The following is a 19,998-nucleotide window of genomic DNA, read 5'->3' as shown; positions in this document are numbered from 1 at the left end:
TTGGTTCAGAAACAAGTAATGGTTTTTGAAGGAGAAGATTTTCATCTTTCAATGTTACCTTTACTCAAAAAGCAGCATGATTGTATGCAAACAGTATCAATAGGTACGAGAACTTTTATTATTAACCTGTTAAAATACAACAAAAGTTTGTAAGTTGATAGAATTTAATGTCATTTCCTCTGATGTTTCACTTAACTGTCAATTTTTAAGCAGAGCACTTGATTGTTTTACTTGCTAGTACGTAATTTCTTGTGTACATCCCTTGTGCTAGCACCACGAGTCAAATGTCACGTGATTAGTCAAGCGAGATCGATACTGTATCGAGCGCTTGGGCATATCGGGATATCTTGAGCCTATTTGAATGCAAGAACTGTTTGCTAGACCCTACTCTTTGGGACGGTCCAAAACAAAATTGTATGAAACCTCTGTAAAGGTAAGACAATCCATATATTAATCTATTAACAGTGTAAAAGCACTGTCCTCAGCAGCAATTATGTGATCTGGGAATGTAAGACGATCCCATATTTTTTGAATGACAGATCTGGGAAAAAACCTCTGCTTACAATCAGGTAAATATGGTAGTTTCAGATGAGAGCATTTGCCAAGAAACATTTCCTCTGTCTCATTTTCTTCCATTCTGTCCTCGTCCACAAAATGCAAACATCCCTCAGCTTTATTAGCACTCACTCATTACAATCACACAATACAGGCACATACTACGTACTTCAAACACACTGAATGGAAGCTACGGTAAGCTGTGTCTAGCAGCATGCACTTATGTATGATGACTAGTAAACCAACTGTTGAATAAAGGGTAAATCAACTATTGAATAAATTTGTTTAAAAACAAATAAATAATTTAAAAACACAATCTGAAAGACTCTCCACACATATTTTCAAATCTGCTGGCAAAGTATAAATCATCGAATGCAAAGAAAGGACAAAAAGAGTGGAACATTTCTGGGAGCAGCTAGAAGACGACATGCAAAAACGTTCTAGAGAAACTTAGCATCTTATTAATGGGGGACTTCAATGATCTGATACGGGAGGAAAAATACAAAAAAATTGTTGGAAACTACCCAGAACTAACCAAAGTGGCATCAGACTGACAAAACTATGCCAAGCTCACAACACGATCCTGAATTCCACAGCCTTAAAAAACCATGGGTCTCGCCAAACTCTTACTGAGGTGAACTCTGACTGGATTACATATTAATCAAACTGAAGCTCCATAAAAAAAATAAAAATAAAAAATAAAAAAAACAGAATGTTGAAGTCCTCAGAGGAGTCCAAGTCAACATATTTTTCGATCACTACCTTTCTAAAATAAAACTCAAAATCATTCCCAAAAGGAAAAAACAAACTAGTGGTCCCAAAAGCAGAAAATACGACCCAGGAAAAACAATAAACTTCAAAGACGTTCCCTTTGCAACTGAAGACATGCAAAACTGAAACTGGAATCAAATAAAAGAAAGCTAATAACCAAAGCCCCCCCCCCCCCCCCCCCAAAAAAAGAAACCACACGCACACACACACACACACACACACACACACACACACACACACACACACACAAGAAGACCAGATTCTCTTTCAGAGCAATGAAGACTTCATCTAAAACAACACAAAGAACTTTATAAGACTTTAAACCAAAAATTACCAAATAAGGCCCCACCAACCCTACATCTCTAGGACAAAAACAGAAATACTGTCCACAACAGCAGGGATAACTGCAAAATACTGGCAGAATACTTTAGTAATGTCCTCAACTGTGAAGAATCCGTGTTAAAAAAATGGACTTCAAGATCTCAACAACAACAAAAACAACAACAACCACCATCAACACAAACTGTGAACCACTCATCACAGAAGAACTATAGACAGTCATTTCAAATCTGAAATACTATATGGGTTCATATACAATTGAATAACAACTGAACTTTGGAAAACGTCAACAAAAATAAAACAGACTCTCTTCAACACGGTTTTTAAGAAATCTGGATAAACCAAAAAATCTTAGGTGAGTGGAAGACAGCCCTCAACCACTCATTCCAAAAGGAAGGGTTCAAAACAGATACAAACAACTACAGAAGGATGTCATTCCTAGACACAACATTTAAGATATTCTCAGAAGTCGTACTAAACAGGACAGAACCCCAATTACACCATCAACTTTGATAATACTAAGTGGATTTCAGGAAAGGAAAATCCTGTTTGGAACTAAAGCTAAAACTCAAAATCCTCATGGCCTACCAAAAATCAGAGCAAAATTATATGTTATTTCTTTCGTTGACTTTCATGAACAATATGACTTGACAGACAAGGAATCCCTCATCTCTGTACTGAAAGAACTAGAGAGCACTGGAGAATTAGAATTAAAAGCATTCATGTTCTGGGCGATTTTTCCAAACCATATCACTTTCCCTAAATCTCATCAGTCCTTTTCCTTCATCCCTCTTCCTAACCCTTCTTCCAGAAGAAGGAGCCACTAACTCTGAAAGCTCACTAACTTTAATGTCTTTATATGCGTGTTGTCCTGCCACTGCTTGGTGAGTAGATTTATCTTCGAAAATTGATTATTCTAAAAGAATTAAACCTAGACAACAAAACAACAAACCTAATCTTTGAAAAGATATGTTTCCCTCCCCCCAGTCTGTTTTCGCATTTTGAATATCTTTAATATATTTAGCGTGCATTATACTGTGGATTTACCTGTACATTGAATTTCCAATAGCCCTAGTTGCTATACAGGTGTGACTTGTTTACGCACTGAAGTCAACATCTCTAATGAACTGTGTACATGCACGAGTATTTTTAAAAATACCTTTTGTTCCGAATAGCCATACCAGTGCCTTTTTTCTCGTCACATGAGAGAAGTTTCGGCATCTCGAGTTGTTTTACAGTGCTGTTAGATGTGACTTCTAATGAATGTTTGTTTACATGCGCCTGACGTTTCAGAATAACCTCGTGCCTGACTTTAGTGAACTTTCAGTAGCAATGAACTTAATACATTACCAGAAGTTACATTGTTTTTATAGTGAAATAAACTTAATGCATTTTGTAATACTCCTTGATGTTTCTATTGTTACAGATAATATTAGACGATCAGTGAAAACTGTGGGAGCTATCATAGGAAAGTTAGTAGTGGGATGCACTACGAGAACTGTAGTAAATGGTTTCACTGAGGAATGTAGTGGGGAGAACTCTGGAGAGCCTGCTGATGCTCTCTGCTGGAACTGCAAAATATGCACGAGAGAGATTGGAGCAGGAGGAAGGAAAGATCTGTACCTTTACGCACAGTTGGATAAAACTAGGAGAGCTGGTGGGGACGGGGTAAGGTAGTGATGAGGGGGGCTGTTGGGAACTGGCAGTTGGTAGAAGGGCTTGGAGGAGGAGGACCTGGTCTGACAGTTTTGTTGAGACTGCCAGCAACAGATTTCACCTACCAGAGTTGATGAGAGAGGAGCCTCAAGATGGTGCAAGAGTAGGATACGTGCAGCAGACTCTGTCCATGATTAGGAAGCTTAGGATAACACTATTGTCAGGAAGAAGAGAGGACTGCTGCTATATAGGCATAGCAGATGCATTGGCATTAATTACAGAAGTAAGGGAAGGAGTATTAGGTGACCAGTACTTTCAAGCTGAGTGCTGTGTTGGATCAGGTGATTCATGTAAGAATTTTATGAAAGATGACCAGGTGGTAATAGTGTGTGGGGCAGGGAACAATTTGGATACAGTCAGGGCATACAACATAGGTGGTGACGTGCGTAAAAAGGTTTCTCTAATTAGTGGCACCAATGTGAGTGCGGTTCAGCTGTTCTGGTGGCATGATCAGCCTTGTCTTGGCAGCGATGCAAGGCGTGTCAATGTGGAGCTGGTGATGGCACTGATGACTGCTGGCCAGTCACACACTGAACTGGTGCTGGTGGGAACTATTGGGACATGGAGCTACATTTGGTATGGTCTACAGCTAAACAGGCATGGGAAAGGGAGGTTGGTGGAGATGATTAGTGAACATGGGGTCGCACATGGTCAAATAACAGTTGTTGTGGATAGCTCCCCTAGTATCTCAACCAGCTTAGAGACTTCTGCAGTGTGTATTCAGACAGGGTGTAGTATACATGGATGAGGGAAAAAAATAAACCAGATTTTTCCCCGGATTTCCCAGTTAAAAATACACTTTCTCCCAAATGAAAACACACTTTTTCCGTGTTTTGTGACAGTATACTTTTCTCCAGAACTGTAAAACTTATGAATCCTTTGAATGGTTATGGTTTTATACACAAGCGTAGAATTTCGCGGCACATTAGAAAATGAAACTCAGGGGAAAAAACCAGTTTTGGAAAGATGTCTGACGTGCAGCATCATGTACACTGAATATTTTTTGTATTACAAAAGTATAAATTCGAATTCCACCAAACACCGCATGTTACATTCCAAAGCATTGAAATCGAGATTGTGATGCACTTTTGTAAGCCACTCATGATCGTGTGTCATGATCTTGCCAGCCAACTGCAGCGGATATTCAGAGCACAGGACACGAGATGTAGTCAGCCAACAGCAACATCACTTTTATTTAACGTGAACACAGAAATAGAAGAAGTTAATGGTTTAAATTAGTATACATAGTGTTGCTACAAGAAAAGAAAAGAAAAGCTTTCACATATAATATTGGTCTCTAAGATTAATAAGCTGCAAGTGAAGCGAAGCTTTCACATCTAATGCTGATCTTTCTGGCGCGTGTTACACTTTAAGATACATCACACGAATGTGCCAGTAAAATTTTTAACAACGACATAGGAAGTAAATGTCACCTTCTGGGCTCTAAATTATTCTAAATGGTCATCCTCTAAGAGTTGACTTTTAAATGAGAGTCAAACACACTGTGATTTAAGAATTCACCGTCCATTCTCACACATAGTTCATCTTGCGTAAAAGGAAATATACTTTGAGAGTAACGCTTTTCAAATAACCATTCACAATATTTTCCAGCAACCTGTTACAAATAAGTTAGTTTCAGCAGTTGCCAGAGAGCGCCAGATAACATGCATAACTGTGCTTGCGCAGCTATGATGACGCAGGAACCCCTTATGCTTGTACATGTAAAACATTAAAAGATCTTACATTATGTCCTAAAAGAAAGAAGACATTAGAGAATACTCCAAGAGGATTGGAATTTCGTGAACCATACTATAACGCATAAGATGGCTTAAAGTGCACATTCGTATGTCCAGATTCGGATGTAAAGTTACTTGGAGTACCAGTACTGTATCATCTCATGTTTGGTTCTTTATTATGGTATAATGCCATACGTGTTAGAAGAAGAAAACATGCCCTTTAAATGCAGTGATCATTTGAGACTAGCCAACAGTGTGGAATTAAACACTTCATTTCAAATAAATTGACTCCCTCAGTGGAAAAGATTAATAGAAGCCAAATTTCTTTAGCAAACCGACAAAAATAACTTCACCTTTCTGCAAGACGATTAATACTTGACTGTCAGAAAGATGGAAATAAAATCTGAAACTATTAACATATTTTAGCCTTCTGTAATTACGTGAAAGTTTTTTAATTCACTTGATAGCTCGTGGCCACAGAAATCGGTTTTGTTCTCACATGATGTGACAGTACTAAATGACGAGAAAACAGCAAAATCACTTAATGTAAACAGGGGTCAGGTGGAGGCTACCCAATCCAACTCAGACTGCTTTGTGCATCAGCTCCTGATGCACGATATTTCCAAAACGGGGCAATACTAGATAGTGGATGGTCCAGACTCCCTCAGTGAAATGAAGAGAACTTGTTGGTGGTTTTGATTTCCACATATGGCCTCACATCATCATGGAGTATAGCCACATTCTCCAAATCAAGAATCTCTTGGTGCATCTTTTTGACAGAAGCCCACAGATGTGACAGTCTGAAACAATAATAGTTGGCACTGATGTGTGCACAATTATGAAATTCAATAGAAGTGGTCCTGGGTGATCCCAAACGACTATTAATGTTGCTTTCCAAATAAGTGACACTGCACGGATTTTTTCTTGTTGTCACAAGCAGGCCCAGATGCTGAAATTTTGGCATTAAATGCAGTATCCACATTTCATTATCAGTAACGATGTGGTTCAGGAAACCGTCACCCTCCTGAGCATACCACTGTAGATGATTCGGTGAAGCAATCATGCTTGCCTTTGATCATGTGATGCAACTGCTTAGGCACCCACCGACATGTAAACTTCTGGTACCCTAAGGACCTGTGAACAATGTCAAAACACTCCCATATCAAATTCCACGCTCCCAGGAAATGCCCTTTAGGTACACACACACCAATCTCATTTCACAACTGCATCAGTGCGAGAATGGTGCTACCTGTCAGTGATGAATGCGGTCTCCCCGAACATTCATTGTCATTTAAGTCTTCACAGCCTTTTGTGAACTCTCAACACTAATACCATCTGATACATTTCACAGCAAGTCACTTTTCCCTGCGCTTGGGCTGCTTTTTCCTAGTGCGTTTGTCCCTTGCTCCACAGAAAATGAATCACACTTTGCTGCTCATATGCCATGGATACGTGAATCACAAACGCCATCTTCAACAACTGACAGCAGCACCATACCATGGAACTACCAGCAGATAAGGCCAGTCCGGTCCAAGAACGGTCCACCACTGGGTATGGATAAGTTGACTTCACAATTACAGCCATAACTTGGTTAAAAAATTACATGCAAAGAAGTTCTGATACACCACCACCATGAAATTAAATTACAGTCTTTGAGCAGCGCAGTACTACCCATTATAGTGCACTGGTGTAGACATCATTAATTGCAGCAAATAGTATTATCATCACATGAACATGCAAGCTGCTACTGTTAATCTACCTTTCAGGGTGCAGGATGGTGTAATAAATAACAGGAGTGGCACACATTTTAAAGTTGGACCAGATCTGGCCACAATTAGCATAGTTAAAGATGTTGAATTGGTGTCCACTGAAGTAACAAAGCTAGATGCATAAAGAAGTTAATCACTGTGTGTGTTAACCACTCACCAAGTGATAATGTGGACAAAAGTGTCAACAAATTAAGTGAAGTCCTATGGAAAGCATCTCAGTCCCGAGCACTAACATCACAATATGCAGAGACATAAATATTGACACAGGTGTTGAGGGTGAAATTAGTAATAACTTCCTAAACATTTTGAGTACTTTTGGCCTGGCTGAAATGGTGCTTAACTGGTGGACACTATTATGAGGGTTCCAAAAAAGCTCATCTGCAATTTTAGACCGTGTACTTACAGATAATGACAGGAAATGTAAAGTATTTATAAGAGATCTTGGCTTTCGTATCATTGCTATCAGATAGTAAAACTAAGCACAGGCTCAATGAACCATGCAAAACTGCAGACCTACAAAAGATTTTCTAAGATCATAAGATACATATTTTTATAGGACATTGGGAAATCAAATCTGTGATGAAGTATATACAGAAAGCAATCTAGTTATTGAGTTATGTAAATTCTGCACATTGTTTAATTTAATTTCCGAGCAGACATTTCCAAAAGGAGCCATTTCTACTGAAGCAGCTAATGAAAACACATGGATTACTGTACGGGCAATTAAATTTCTAAATTCTTTGTAAAAGCTTTGCACTAATCCACAGTTTCTAGAGTACATTCAAAGTTTTAAGAAACACATACAAGAGGGTACCGCTTGCTGCAAAAAAATCATTCAAGGACAGAATAATATATAATGCGAAAAAAAGGAAAAGTGGTATGGGACGTTATAAAACAAATTGGAAAACGCTGGCAAGTATACCAACATAAAAACAAAGACGAAAATAGAATAATATAAAGTTCTCAACAATTATCAAATTTTGTAAATGACCATTTCTATGGTTCTGTGGACAAATTGCAGCAAAATTTTCCTAAACGCATATAGCACCCACAATGACTTACACAGCAAGCACAATGATGATGTTTCCCACAACAGAGCTTGAATTTAGAAAGACAATAAAACAATTAAAGAATAAGAAGTCAAAAAAGGCACAAATGAGGTTCCTGCCTCTGTTCTGGAGGCATGCATACCGTATTTACTCGAATCTAAGCCGCACTCGAATCTAAGCCACACCTGAAAAATTAGACTCGAAATAAAGGAAAAAAAAAATTTCCCGAATCTAAGCCGCACCGGAAATTTGAGACTCGAAATTCAAGGGGAGAGTAAAGTTTTAGGCCGCACCTCCAAATCAAAACAAAGTTGGTCCATTGTAATATGAGACACAATTTAGGTTGAATGAATGACGATACAGCTACAGTAGTTTGGTTCGAGTCGTAAGCTTAGCAGTTAAGCTTTACCGGGTAGCCATTGCTATGCATCAGGCGCTCCGTCCGTATTGATACGGGTACCCTTCCTTTTTCACGTGCTTCGTCTGGTTTGAATCGATTGCTTATTTTGCTTTGATCTGATAAGTGCTGTTTTCTTTGTTATAGGTGTTCACGTCACTCAAAGCTGAAAATGCATTACTATACTGTGTCATGCATTGTTTGTCGCATTCTGATAGTGCGTGTTTATGGCCTGTCGCCGCTCGCAGGATGGCTAGCTTTTGTGCGCGCTACCGCCGCTTACAATTGTTTTTTAAAAAGAGATAGGAATCGTCTCATTAGCGAAACAATGGCAAGAGACTGCTATTTGTTGTTACTTACACTGCTGCTTTCTTTGATAATGATCAACAAGAACCAAATAATAGACTGCGTATGATAGAACATGTTCTGAATGAGAGTTAGGCGAAAATGTTTCTCCGTTTGAAAATCTTTGCGGCCGCTTCTTTAGTACATCAAATTCTGCACAGAAATTAGTCATCTTAGAATTAAGAATCTAGTCAGTTGCCGTGCTTCATTTCTGACTGTATCACTATTAGGCATAAGAATAATGCGAATATAAACATGACACGATACGTATATTCTTCCACGTTTGCTGTTGTCTCACTCTAGTTTCGTAGTTTATTAGGCAGACAGGATTTAAATGAGAGAGCAGCAAACACGAAAGAATACATGGCAAAATGTTGATATTCGTATTATTCTTATGGTGAAGAGAATATTGCATGTGATTCACATTTCATCAGGTTCCTATTAGCAACCATCTCTTCTCACAGGTAGGAAAAAATTCAGAAAGTAGAGTTGGCCATATTGACAAACATCCCAAACAGTCTTGCATGTCGGATTTTCGTAACACATTGAAATTCTGCTACATTCTAAGATGGACAATACGGAATTTGTATTTACTTCGTTGGATAATGTACGAAAATGCAGTGGTCGAAACTCGGGGCGGAAAAAAAGCTCGTCTTCCACCTTTTTTTTAAAAATTTATTTACTGACGCGGAGGTTTTGGCGCCAGTATTTATCTTTGTGCCTACAAAGCATGCCTGTGTAGCGCTACATATATTTGACGGCAGAAGTTAGTTGTGGCGGCACCTACCAACATTTTTCAGAACTTCCACTTGCTTTGCACTCTATTCTAAGCCGCAGGCGGCATTTTGGATTACAAAAACCAGAAAAAAAGTGCGGCTTAGATTCGAGTAAATACGGTAGACAGCACACATGCTCCATTAACAAACATAATATGTGAGTCCTTTAGTTCTGGTGTTTTCCAAAAGTACCTACAGCAAGCACAAGTGGTTCCCTAACTAATGGTAATGCAGAACACATTAAAAACTACACGCCAGTTTCACTGCTGTCTTCATTCTCAAAAATAATTGAAGTAATTATGAACAAGAGATTGATAAGTTACACAAGTAAATAGAACCACTTTATTGAAGTGCAATTTGGTTTCAGAAGTGGGAGAAGAACAATATTGACCACTGCACAGTCCATAAAAGTGGCACTTCAACGCCTTAAGACAGAGAATTGTGTTACAGGAATTTTCTTTGCCTTCTCCAAGGCCTTTGACACTGATGACCACAAAATACAATTGAGCAAACTAGAAGCACTAGGTATAGGAGGAATTGCAAGAGTGGCTTGAGTTTTACTTGGAAGACAGGGTGCAAAATGTGGAGATTGTCCACATGTCGGCTGATAAATTTTTACACAACTGTCAGACAAGAAACATACAAACAGAGGTGTTTCTCAGGGTAGCTCGTTTGATCCAGTTCTGTTCTTATTTTATATAAATGACTTTCCAAACAGTTTAAGGCATGGAGAAAAAGTTCTCTTTGCCAATGACAGCATCGTCATAGTTACTGATCAAACATCAGAGCTCCTATCAGAGAAAACAAGTGAAACCCTCAATAATGTTTACAACTGGACAGTATATAATAAATTATTACTGAACATAAAGAAAATGAACAGCATGTACTTCAGCATAAAGAGGGGAAGCAACTCTGTTACTCTAAACATAGATGCTGAAGCTACAAATTGTGTTTAACACCAAATTTTTTGGATTAGAACTCTGGCTGCCAGCTATCATGGAATGAACATACCAAGACACTGGAAAAAAGAATGTCATCATCTTTTTATGCTCAGAGTATTAGCATCAGTTTGTAACAGCCAATGTCTGGGGGTGATACAAAATGTCTATATACACTCAATTCTTGGCTAAAGGATTCTTTCCTATGGATCAAAGGCACAAAACAAGGACACGGCTTTTAAACTGCAAAGACATTACGAATAATAACCGAATGAGGTAGTCAGGCTAATTATAAAGAGCTATTTTAATAAAATTTGGCAGCCCTACTGCACCAAGTGAGTATCTCTATCACTTTGTGGTGCATCAGCTAAAATGTTACTAAATAGTTCTATACAAAATCATGTAACAAGAGCCAGTTACATTTACCCAGGAAAAATGTGAAAAAAGCTCAAAACTGCAGTTTATATCATGGGATAAGACAGTAGAGTACATTGCCAATAGGAGTGAAAAGATTACTAAAATACATCTGTTTTAAAAAGCAGCTAAAACATTCTTCAAAAGTAATGCAAATTACACAATTAAAGAGTACTTAGAGGACTCAGAGTAGCAGTCAGTAATGTAGGTGGAAAACTACAACTTGTCACATTTCAATATAATTATGATTACTGTTTTCAAACGGTAATCATGTGAAGATGTAAAATGCATGACAGTAATGTCTGTTGACTTGTTTGCAGGTAGACAGTGATACGTTGTTGAAAATGGAGTATGGAATTGATTCACAGAAAACACCAGCATCTTCACTACACAGGAGACATCAGGTGATATCCTCTGTGTGTGGGGCAATGAAGAACAGAACTATGTTTTGTCTGCAAGTTACCTGGAACAAACCGTGTGTAAATTAAGGAACATTATACAACATGGACTTACCAAATCAGGCAGTGAAGCTGTTAAGGCACTGACTTCATATCCGAGAGAATGGAGTTTTTCTGTCCAGCCATCCTGATTTGGGTTTTCTTGCATAACGCAAATGACAAAAGGTTTCTTAATCAAGACCCCTGCCAACCACTTGTGCTACCCAATCCCCAAAAAGCACATTATGTATGCTCTGTGTTTTATGTTTCTGGCTGCTGATCTGCAGTATACTACATTGACAAATCCTGTATCACTGTGAGATGATCCTTGGACGAATTAACAAATAAACAATCAAAAAACCTTTACACCAACACAAACTCCAAAGTCAAATCCATGGGAGAACTCTCAGATCCTTTTGAGATCAAAATTGGTGGAAGGCAAGGAGCTGGATTCTTTCCACTACTACTTAACTGTGCCCTAGTAAAAGAAGTCAAAGAGAGGAACAACAAGATCCATAGTGGAATTCAACTAGTAACAAAAGCAAAGGTAACAAAGTCAATTTTCTAGCCTTTGCAGATGATATGGCTCTACTAGCCAATACTTGGGATGAAGCCGAATAAAAGACTCTTGAGCTACAAAACAAGCAGAAAAAATAGGTCTCAAATCTCCTTTGAAAAGCCCAAGATAATGACAAAGTAAGAAATCCACCTAAAAAATTTAAAGTGGGCGTACAAAAAATAGAGATTATTAAAGAATTCGAATATCCTGAAGAATATGTAAGTTGGAATGCCCTCGAGAAAAAGGCAATGAAATCTAGAAGAAGTAAAGTTGAACTTGTCTCCCAACTCATCAAAAACATGTAACAAAAAGTGTTACACATTATAACACTGTAATCAAACTGGAAGGCCTGTATGCTGCCGAAACATCTGTCCACAACCAACCAAGGTCCAGGTGAAAGGCTGGAGATCAGAGAAAGAAAGAAGTCATGAAAAATCCTTGGCCCCAGATGGTACAACGAACTAATTCACAACAGAAATGAAAACCTTTAAAAAAAACCACAACCGCACAGACGCAATGAGGAAAACAACTGATTTCCGTGGACACTTTCTCAGAATGAACCCAAACAGATAAACAAGAAAAGAACAGAGTATTATAAAGGGACTGTTTTAACATACCCCAAAGTCAGGTGAAACGGAAGAAGAAGTGGCTTCTAGTGTAGTACAAGCCATTAAATCTGACAATGTCAGTGACTTGTGTGGCACACTACATACTTATTTGAGCAGTATTTAATTTGGCCATATCTGGCAAGAAGCATCACACTTGATCTCATGGGGCTGAGTAAATCCCTTCTCAGCACAGAAAAATTAGTGATCACAAACAATTTAAAACAGAACTTTCATTTCAGTTGTGCATAACGCCATATCATTAGACTACTGAGTCAGTCAGCTGAGTTAATGAGACCCATGACAACTACATTATTTCTATGACCATATGCATGCAATAATGGAAGTGTGCATCAGCAGTTATGAACTATGGAAAAAAGTGTAGGTTATCTATATTTGTCTGTTTAGCATGTATGAAACACTAGGTAACTAAAAGGGTGGTCTGAAAAGTTCTCAGAACGGAATAGAAAAAAGTACTTTTATCACTAAAACCTTTTTTTTAATTTTCCAACATAGTCTCCATGTAGATTAATGCACTTGGTCCAATGATGTTCCAGTGCCTTGACCCCATCACGAGAATGAGTTTCCTCCAGTCCTGAAAAATAGTTGTCAACTCTGGCTAGCAATTCTTCGTTTGACGTGAATCTTCACCCACCAAGAAAAATTTTCAAATTTGGGAAGAGATGGAAGTCTTACGGAGCCATATAAGGTGAATAAGGTGAGTGTGGCAACAATTCATACCTTAGTTCATGTAATTTTGCCATGGTGATGACTCGTGTGTGGGCACGCATTGTCTTGATGGAACACGACTTTTTTCCTTGTTAAACCAGGCCCTTTTTCATGTATCTTTTGTTGTAATTTGTCCAGGAGGTTAGCATAGTATTCTCCAGCAACTGTTTGTCCAGTGGGGAGATAATCTACAAACAGAATCCCCTTCACATCCATGAACACTGATGCCATTACCTTTCCCGCCGAAGGAGTTGTCTTTGATTTCCTTGGTGGCAGAGAATCAGCATGTTTCCACTGCTTTGACTGTTGTTTTGTGTCTGTGGTATAGCAGTGCACCCAAGTTTCATCTGTGGTCACAAACCGGCGCAAAAAAACTTGTTCGATTCTCCTATAATGGGCCTAATATTGTTCCGATATGTCCATTCTCAAGTGTTTTTGATCCAGTGTCAAGAGTCACAGTATCCATCTTGCAGATACTTTTTCCATTTCTCATTCTTCAGTTAAAAAGGGGATACACCCTTTCAGATGACATATGGCAAGCATGTGCAATTTCACGCACTTTCAATCGGCAATCCTCCATGATCATTTTGTGCACTTTTGCAATGATTTCTGGAGTAGTGACACATCTTGGCCGACCACTGTGCAGATCATCATCTAAGCTCTCCCGACCAAATTTAAATTCCTTTGCCCACTTGGCAATAGTTGAATACGAAGGAGCAGAGTCCCCAAGTGTATTCTGGAAATCAGCCTGAATGTCCTTTGATTTCATATCTTTCTTTATGAAGTAATTACTCACTGCTCGAATCTCTAGTCTTTCCATCTTCGCAAATAACTATGCGGGTACAACACAGCCACATCACTGCCACAGCTCTCTTCCATGAGCACTGACATGGCACATGTTTACAGGCAATAGTCCCATGAATATCACGTGAACAACTAACTGAGCTACCGCTGGCCTCTCGTGGTGATTTCGGGAACTTTTCAAACCACCCTCGTAGGTACCAGTCCTATGTTTTTATAAATAATTGTATACTTGACAAAATATTTTATTATTTGCTTAGCTAAAACTATGTTAGAAATTAGATTTATCTTACCCAACGACAGCAAACTTCTGTTCCCCATAAATAAGAAAAGCTTCTGGTTTCCTGACACTGCCATCTCCATCATCTTTTTTAGGTGGTGAGAAATGTCCATATGTAGCAATCTGGTCAACAAGATCTTGAAATTCTGCTGGTACGTCAGCTTGTTTCCATCGTTCATTATCCAAAATTAGGCTAAGCTTTGTTTTACGATCTTGATGAAAGCGTTGAATAAATTTGCTAGCCTGAGAAACAGAAAATTTTAAAACTAAAACAATTTTGTAAGGAGCTGCATTTCAATTACGTTGGAAGAGAACTAATATATTTTTAAATTTAATATGAATATGACTTGAAAACACTCACACACGCACACACGCAAATGCAGCTCACACACACTACATGACCACTATCTCTGGCTGCTGGGGCCAGTCTGCAAGCACCTGCGAATGATGGGAGAAGCAATCTGGTTGGTGAGGGGTACAGAGGAGGCTTGTGTGCACACGGGGAGGGAGGGCAGGGTATTGGTGGGGAACAGTAAAGTGCTGTTTGTGGGAGCATACAGGGACAAGGTGGAGAGAGGGTAGGACAGCTAGGTGCATTCATGGAGGGAGGTTAGACAGATGGCGAGGAGGAGGAGGAGGAAAGAGAGCAGAAGGAGAGAATTTAAGAAGACTGTGGTTGGTTGCCTGGTTTGTTTAAAGGGGGGGCGACGGGGGGGGGGGGGGGGGGGCAATGGGACCAAACTGTGAGGTTATCGGTCCTTTCTTACCGGTAAAAATATTACACAAGCCAAAGAAGAAAAGAAAGGAGATGTACACCAAAATAACAGGAGAAAGGAAGATCCGGAAGAACCAGACAACCAACACTTCTATGGACAAAACAGGAAAAGAAAACCATAGAGAGAAGCAACAAACGGGTAGGAGGAGGAAAAACAAGAGAGCAGAGGCTGGCTGACCATGAGAATAAAAAGGAAAAACCAGCCAGTTGGTGACACATTGAAACATTGGCCTAAAAGCATTAGGGTGGAGAACTCGAGGAACAAAGACATGCGCGAAAACATATACAATGATCCACCGTCACGTAGAAAACGTAGAGCTAAATTAGCCGATGAGGCGTTGTCCACTAAAATTAATGGCAACGAGTCCAGTAACTGAAGAAACCGTATCAGGGCAGCCAAAGGACAGCTCACCAAGACATGGGCCAATGTCAGCCAGGCGCCGCACTGACACTGGGGTCATCACGGCGCAGGAGGTAGCCGTGTGTCACCCAAGCGAGGCCAATGCGGAGCCAGGAGAGAACCACAAAATCCCTGCAACCCGCATGGAGGACTGCCACGCATTCATAGTTCTCCTCAATGGCACGCAGTTTGTTGTGCATGCTGAGGTTATGCCATTTCATCTCCCAAAGCCACAAAACCTTGCAGCATAGTACTGAACGCAGGTCAGTTGCAGAGAAGCCGTGTCCACAAGTGGTTTCCACGTAGCCTGTTTGGCCAGCCTGTCGGCAAGTTTGTTGCCTGGGATGCCTAAGCGCCCAGGGGTCCAGACAAATATCACTGAACTACTGGACCATTCCAGGGCATAGATGGACTCCTGGATAGTCGCTACCAAAGGATGACGAGGGTAGCATTGATTGATAGCTTGTAGGCTGCCACGGAGCCAGAACACAGAAGAAACGACAACCCAGGGCAAGAACGGATGTGCTCAAGAGCACGAGCCGCCAGCTCCGCAGTGAAAACGCTGCAGCTATCAGGCAAAGATTGCTGTTCAATATGTCCTCCATGGACATATGCGAAGCCAACGTGACCATCTGCCACAGAGCTGTTGGAGTAAACCACTTCATGGACTCAGTACATGTCAAGTATCAAGAGGAAGTGGCAGCAGAGAGCCGTGGGGTTAACTGAGCCCTTAGGACCATGCAAAACGTCCAGGCGAGGCTGTAGCCTAGGTGTAAAGCACGGAGGTGTAAGTGAATGGAACTAAAGAATAGGTGGTGAAGGCGAGGACACCAGTTCAGAAAGAATGGATTGGACATGAACTGCAATTGCAAGGCCTGACCTGGGCCGCCGATGTAGGAGATGAACTGCCGTGGGTGGGAAAAAGAGATGGTAATTCGGATGAGCAGGAGAACTACAAACGTGTGCAACATAACTGGCCAGCAGTTGTGCACGCCTAACCTGCAGTGGAGGGACTCCGGCTTCCATCAGGACACTAGTCACCGGACTCATTCTAAAAGCTCCCATCGCTAAGCGAACGCCACAGTGGTGCACTGGGTCGAGTACACACAACTCTGAGGGTGCCACCGAACCATAAACCAGACTCTCATAGTCAAGGTGGGATTGAACAAGAGCTTTGTACAACTGCAGCAACGTAGAGCGATCTGCGCCCCAGTTGGTGTTGCTTCAGCCAGCGGAGGGCACTGAGGTGCTGCCAGCACTTCCACTTAAGCTGATGAAGGTGAGGAAACCAAGTCAATCGGGCATCAAAAACCAGTCCTGAGAATCGATATGTCTCCACTACAATGAGTGGATCGTCATTAAGGTAAAGTTCTGGTTCTCAATGCATGGTACGATGCCAACAGAAGTGCATAACACACGACTTTGTGGCCGAAAACTGGAAACCGTGGGCTATATCCCATGACTGAGCCTTGTGGATGGCTCCCTGTAGATGCCGCTCAGCAACACCAGTACTGGTGGAGCAGTACGAAATGCAGAAGTCGTCTCCATACAGGACAGGTGAGATGGACTGCCCTACAGCTGCTGCTAGATCATTAATGGCCACTAAAAATAGAGAGAGACTCAATACAGAGCCCTGCGGGACCCTATTCTCCTGGAAATGGGGGGAGCTATGGGAGGCACAAACTTGGACACAGAAAGTACTTAGATAAAAATTGGGAGCGGGTCTCAGAGACCCCACTCGTATAATGTGGCAAGGATATGATGTCGCCAGATCATGTCATAAACTTTTAATAAATCAAAAAATACGGCAACCAGGTGTTGGTGTCTGGAAAAGGCTGTTCGGATGGCAGACTCAAGGAACAGAAGATTATCAGCGGTAGAGTGACCCTGGCGGAACTGACATGGAGCGAGTAGGCCAAGTGACTCCAGGACCCAACCCAGCCCAACCCAACCCAACCCAACCACCGACACAACATATGTTCTAGCAGCTTACAAACAATGTTGGTGAGACTGATGGGCCAACAGCTATCCACATCAAGCAGGTTTTTACCGGGTTTGAGCATCGGAATGATGGTGCTCTCCCGCCATTGCGATGGAAAGACGCCACTCTGTAAATGGGGCGTTCTAGGATTCACTGTGGCATGTAGTGAATGAGAGGACTTTCCCTTCCAGCCACCATTTGAGAGTGCGAAAGGCTGGGGGGTAATTCTCCAATGCAGAGGCTCAAGCATAGTGCTCAACAAAGTGCTCGGCAATCGCATGTGCGTCGGTAGATAACACGCCATTTGTATTAACAATAGGAACACTTGTTGGGGTCTGGTACCTGAAAACACGTTTGATATTTGTCCAGACTTGGGATGGTGACATATAAAACACAATGGTCTAGGCATATCTGTCCCAACACTACTGCTTCCGTAGTTTGATTAGTTGGCGAAGGCGGGCACGGAGCCGTTTAAAGGCTATGAGGTGCTCCAGGGAAGGGTGCCACTTGTGCCACTGTAGAGCTTGCCGATGCTCCTTAATTGCTTTGATGACTTCCGTCAACCACCAGGGACTGCATCTCACTGGGGGCACCCTAAAGAGTGAGGGATCGTGTTTTCTGCCACAGAAACGATTGTTGTAGTCACCTGCTCAACCATCACATCAATTTTACCGTGTGGGGGAGAGTCAACGTGACAGCAGAGGTGAAAGTTTCCCAGTCCACCTTGTTTAAAGCCCATCTGGGCAGGCGTCTGTGGACATGATGCCGTGGCAGTGACAGAAAGATGGTGAAGTGGTCACTACCACACAGGTTGTCATATGCTCTCCAGATGGAAGAAATTCAGGGCTGCAAATTGATAAATCAATGGCCGAGTAACTACCATGACCCACGCTGTAATGTGTGGCGGCCCCAATCTTTAAGAGGCAGAGATCGATGTGAGACAGTAAAGTTTCGACATCTCTGCCTCAGCCAGTAAGCACGGTGCCACCCCACAAGGGGTCATGGGGGTTTAGGGAGTTGATCCATCAGTGCAGCCAATACGTTCAGGGGTACCACACAATCTGCAGTGAGATATATGTTGCAGACAGTTATTTCCTGCGTCATCCGTATCCTGACAGCTACAGCTTCAAGAGGAGTTTGAAGGGGCACAGGTTCACCACGGACAGAGTTTAGGACATAAATGCAGACTCCACCTGACACACTATTTTAGTCACTACAGTTCCTGTAGTATCCCTTATAGCCACAGAGGGCAGGGGTCCGCATTGCGAGGAACCAGTTTCCTGGAGGGCAATGCAGAAAGCAGCTGTAAAGCTTAACAGTTGCCATAGCTCAGCGAGGAGGTGGAAAAAACCACCACAATTCCACTGGAGGATGATGATATCGTGAGACTGGGAAGGCATGGAAAATTCAATGAGGCAGTGTACGCCCCTGGGTCACCTGCTGCCAAAGACTTTTTGCCTGAGCAGTCTATATCCACTGTGCCTGAGGGTCCGGCGAGAACTAGGTCCTCAGGACACCAGAATCTCATCCGCAGACAAAAAGACTATGGGTGCACATGTGGAATAGAAGGCCGTGGAGTGGGAACAGGGAGGGGGATAGGTGGGTGAAGAACAATGACTAATGAATGTTGAGGCCAGGAGGGTTATAGGAACTTAGGATTTTTTTCAGGAACAGTTCCTACCTGTGCAATTGAGAGAAGCTGGTGCTTGTAGGAAGGATCCAGATGTCACAGGTCGTGAAGCAGTCATTAAAATGAAAAATGTTATGTTGGGTAGCATACTCGGCAACTAGGTGGTCCAGCTGTTTCTTGGTCACATTCTGTTGATGTCCATTCATGCGGACAGACAGCTTGTTGGTTATCATGCCCACGTGGAATGAAGCACAGTGGTTGTACATCACATATTTGGTTCACAGGTAGCCCTGCCTTTAATGGGACAGGTGATGCTTATGACTTGACTGAAGGTGGTGGTGGTGGTGGTGGTGGTGTTGTATGGGACAGGTCTTGCATGACAGGATACAAGCCATGAGGCAAGAGGTTGGGAGCATGGGATATGTAGGGATGGGCGAGGATATTGTGTATGTATGGTGGACAGTGGAATACAACTGTAGGAGAGCTGGGGAGGATAGAGGGTAGGACATTTCTCATTTCAAGGCATGAGGAGAAGTTGTCAAAACCCTGGCAGAGAACATGATACAGTTGCTCCACTCCTGGGTGGTACTGAGTCACAAGGAGAATGTTGTTCTACGTCCAGATGGTGGAACATTGAGTGGTGATGCGTGACTGAAGAGTTAAGGTGTGGGACATCTATTTCTGTACATGGGTGGGAGGGTAATTACAGTCTGTGAAGGCTTCAGTGAGACCCTTGGTATAATTCAAGAGGGACTGCTTGTCTCTACATACGTAACTGCAAACGGATGGTTAGAGTGTATGGAAGGGACTTCTTGGTATGGAAGTAGTGCCAGCTGTCAAAGTGGAAGTACTGCTAGTGGTTGGCAGGTTTGTTATGGTCGGAGGTACTGATGAAGCCCTCTTTGAGATGGAGGTCAACATTGAGAAAGCTGGCTTGTTGGGTTGAGGAGGACAAGTGGAGTGATTTGGGGTAAAGGTGTTGAGATTCTGGGGGAA

At 41.6% G+C, this 19,998-nt stretch overlaps 1 protein-coding gene across 1 annotated transcript in view; it reads right to left on the bottom strand.

Moving 5' to 3' along the window:
• LOC124802565 (vacuolar protein sorting-associated protein 54) overlaps nucleotides 1-19,998 on the bottom strand; it is a 152,590-nt gene that overhangs the window by 40,500 nt on the left and 92,092 nt on the right. Inside the window, exon 15 of the mRNA XM_047263434.1 lies at nucleotides 14,230-14,459. Within this exon, the coding sequence (XP_047119390.1) occupies nucleotides 14,230-14,459 (230 nt within the window). The remainder of the gene's footprint in view (nucleotides 1-14,229; nucleotides 14,460-19,998) is intronic.

The sequence above is a fragment of the Schistocerca piceifrons genome, chromosome 6, assembly GCF_021461385.2.
Source record: "Schistocerca piceifrons isolate TAMUIC-IGC-003096 chromosome 6, iqSchPice1.1, whole genome shotgun sequence".
Classification (NCBI taxonomy): Eukaryota; Metazoa; Arthropoda; class Insecta; order Orthoptera; family Acrididae; genus Schistocerca; species Schistocerca piceifrons.
This window is presented reverse-complemented; position numbering and strand designations above follow the sequence as displayed.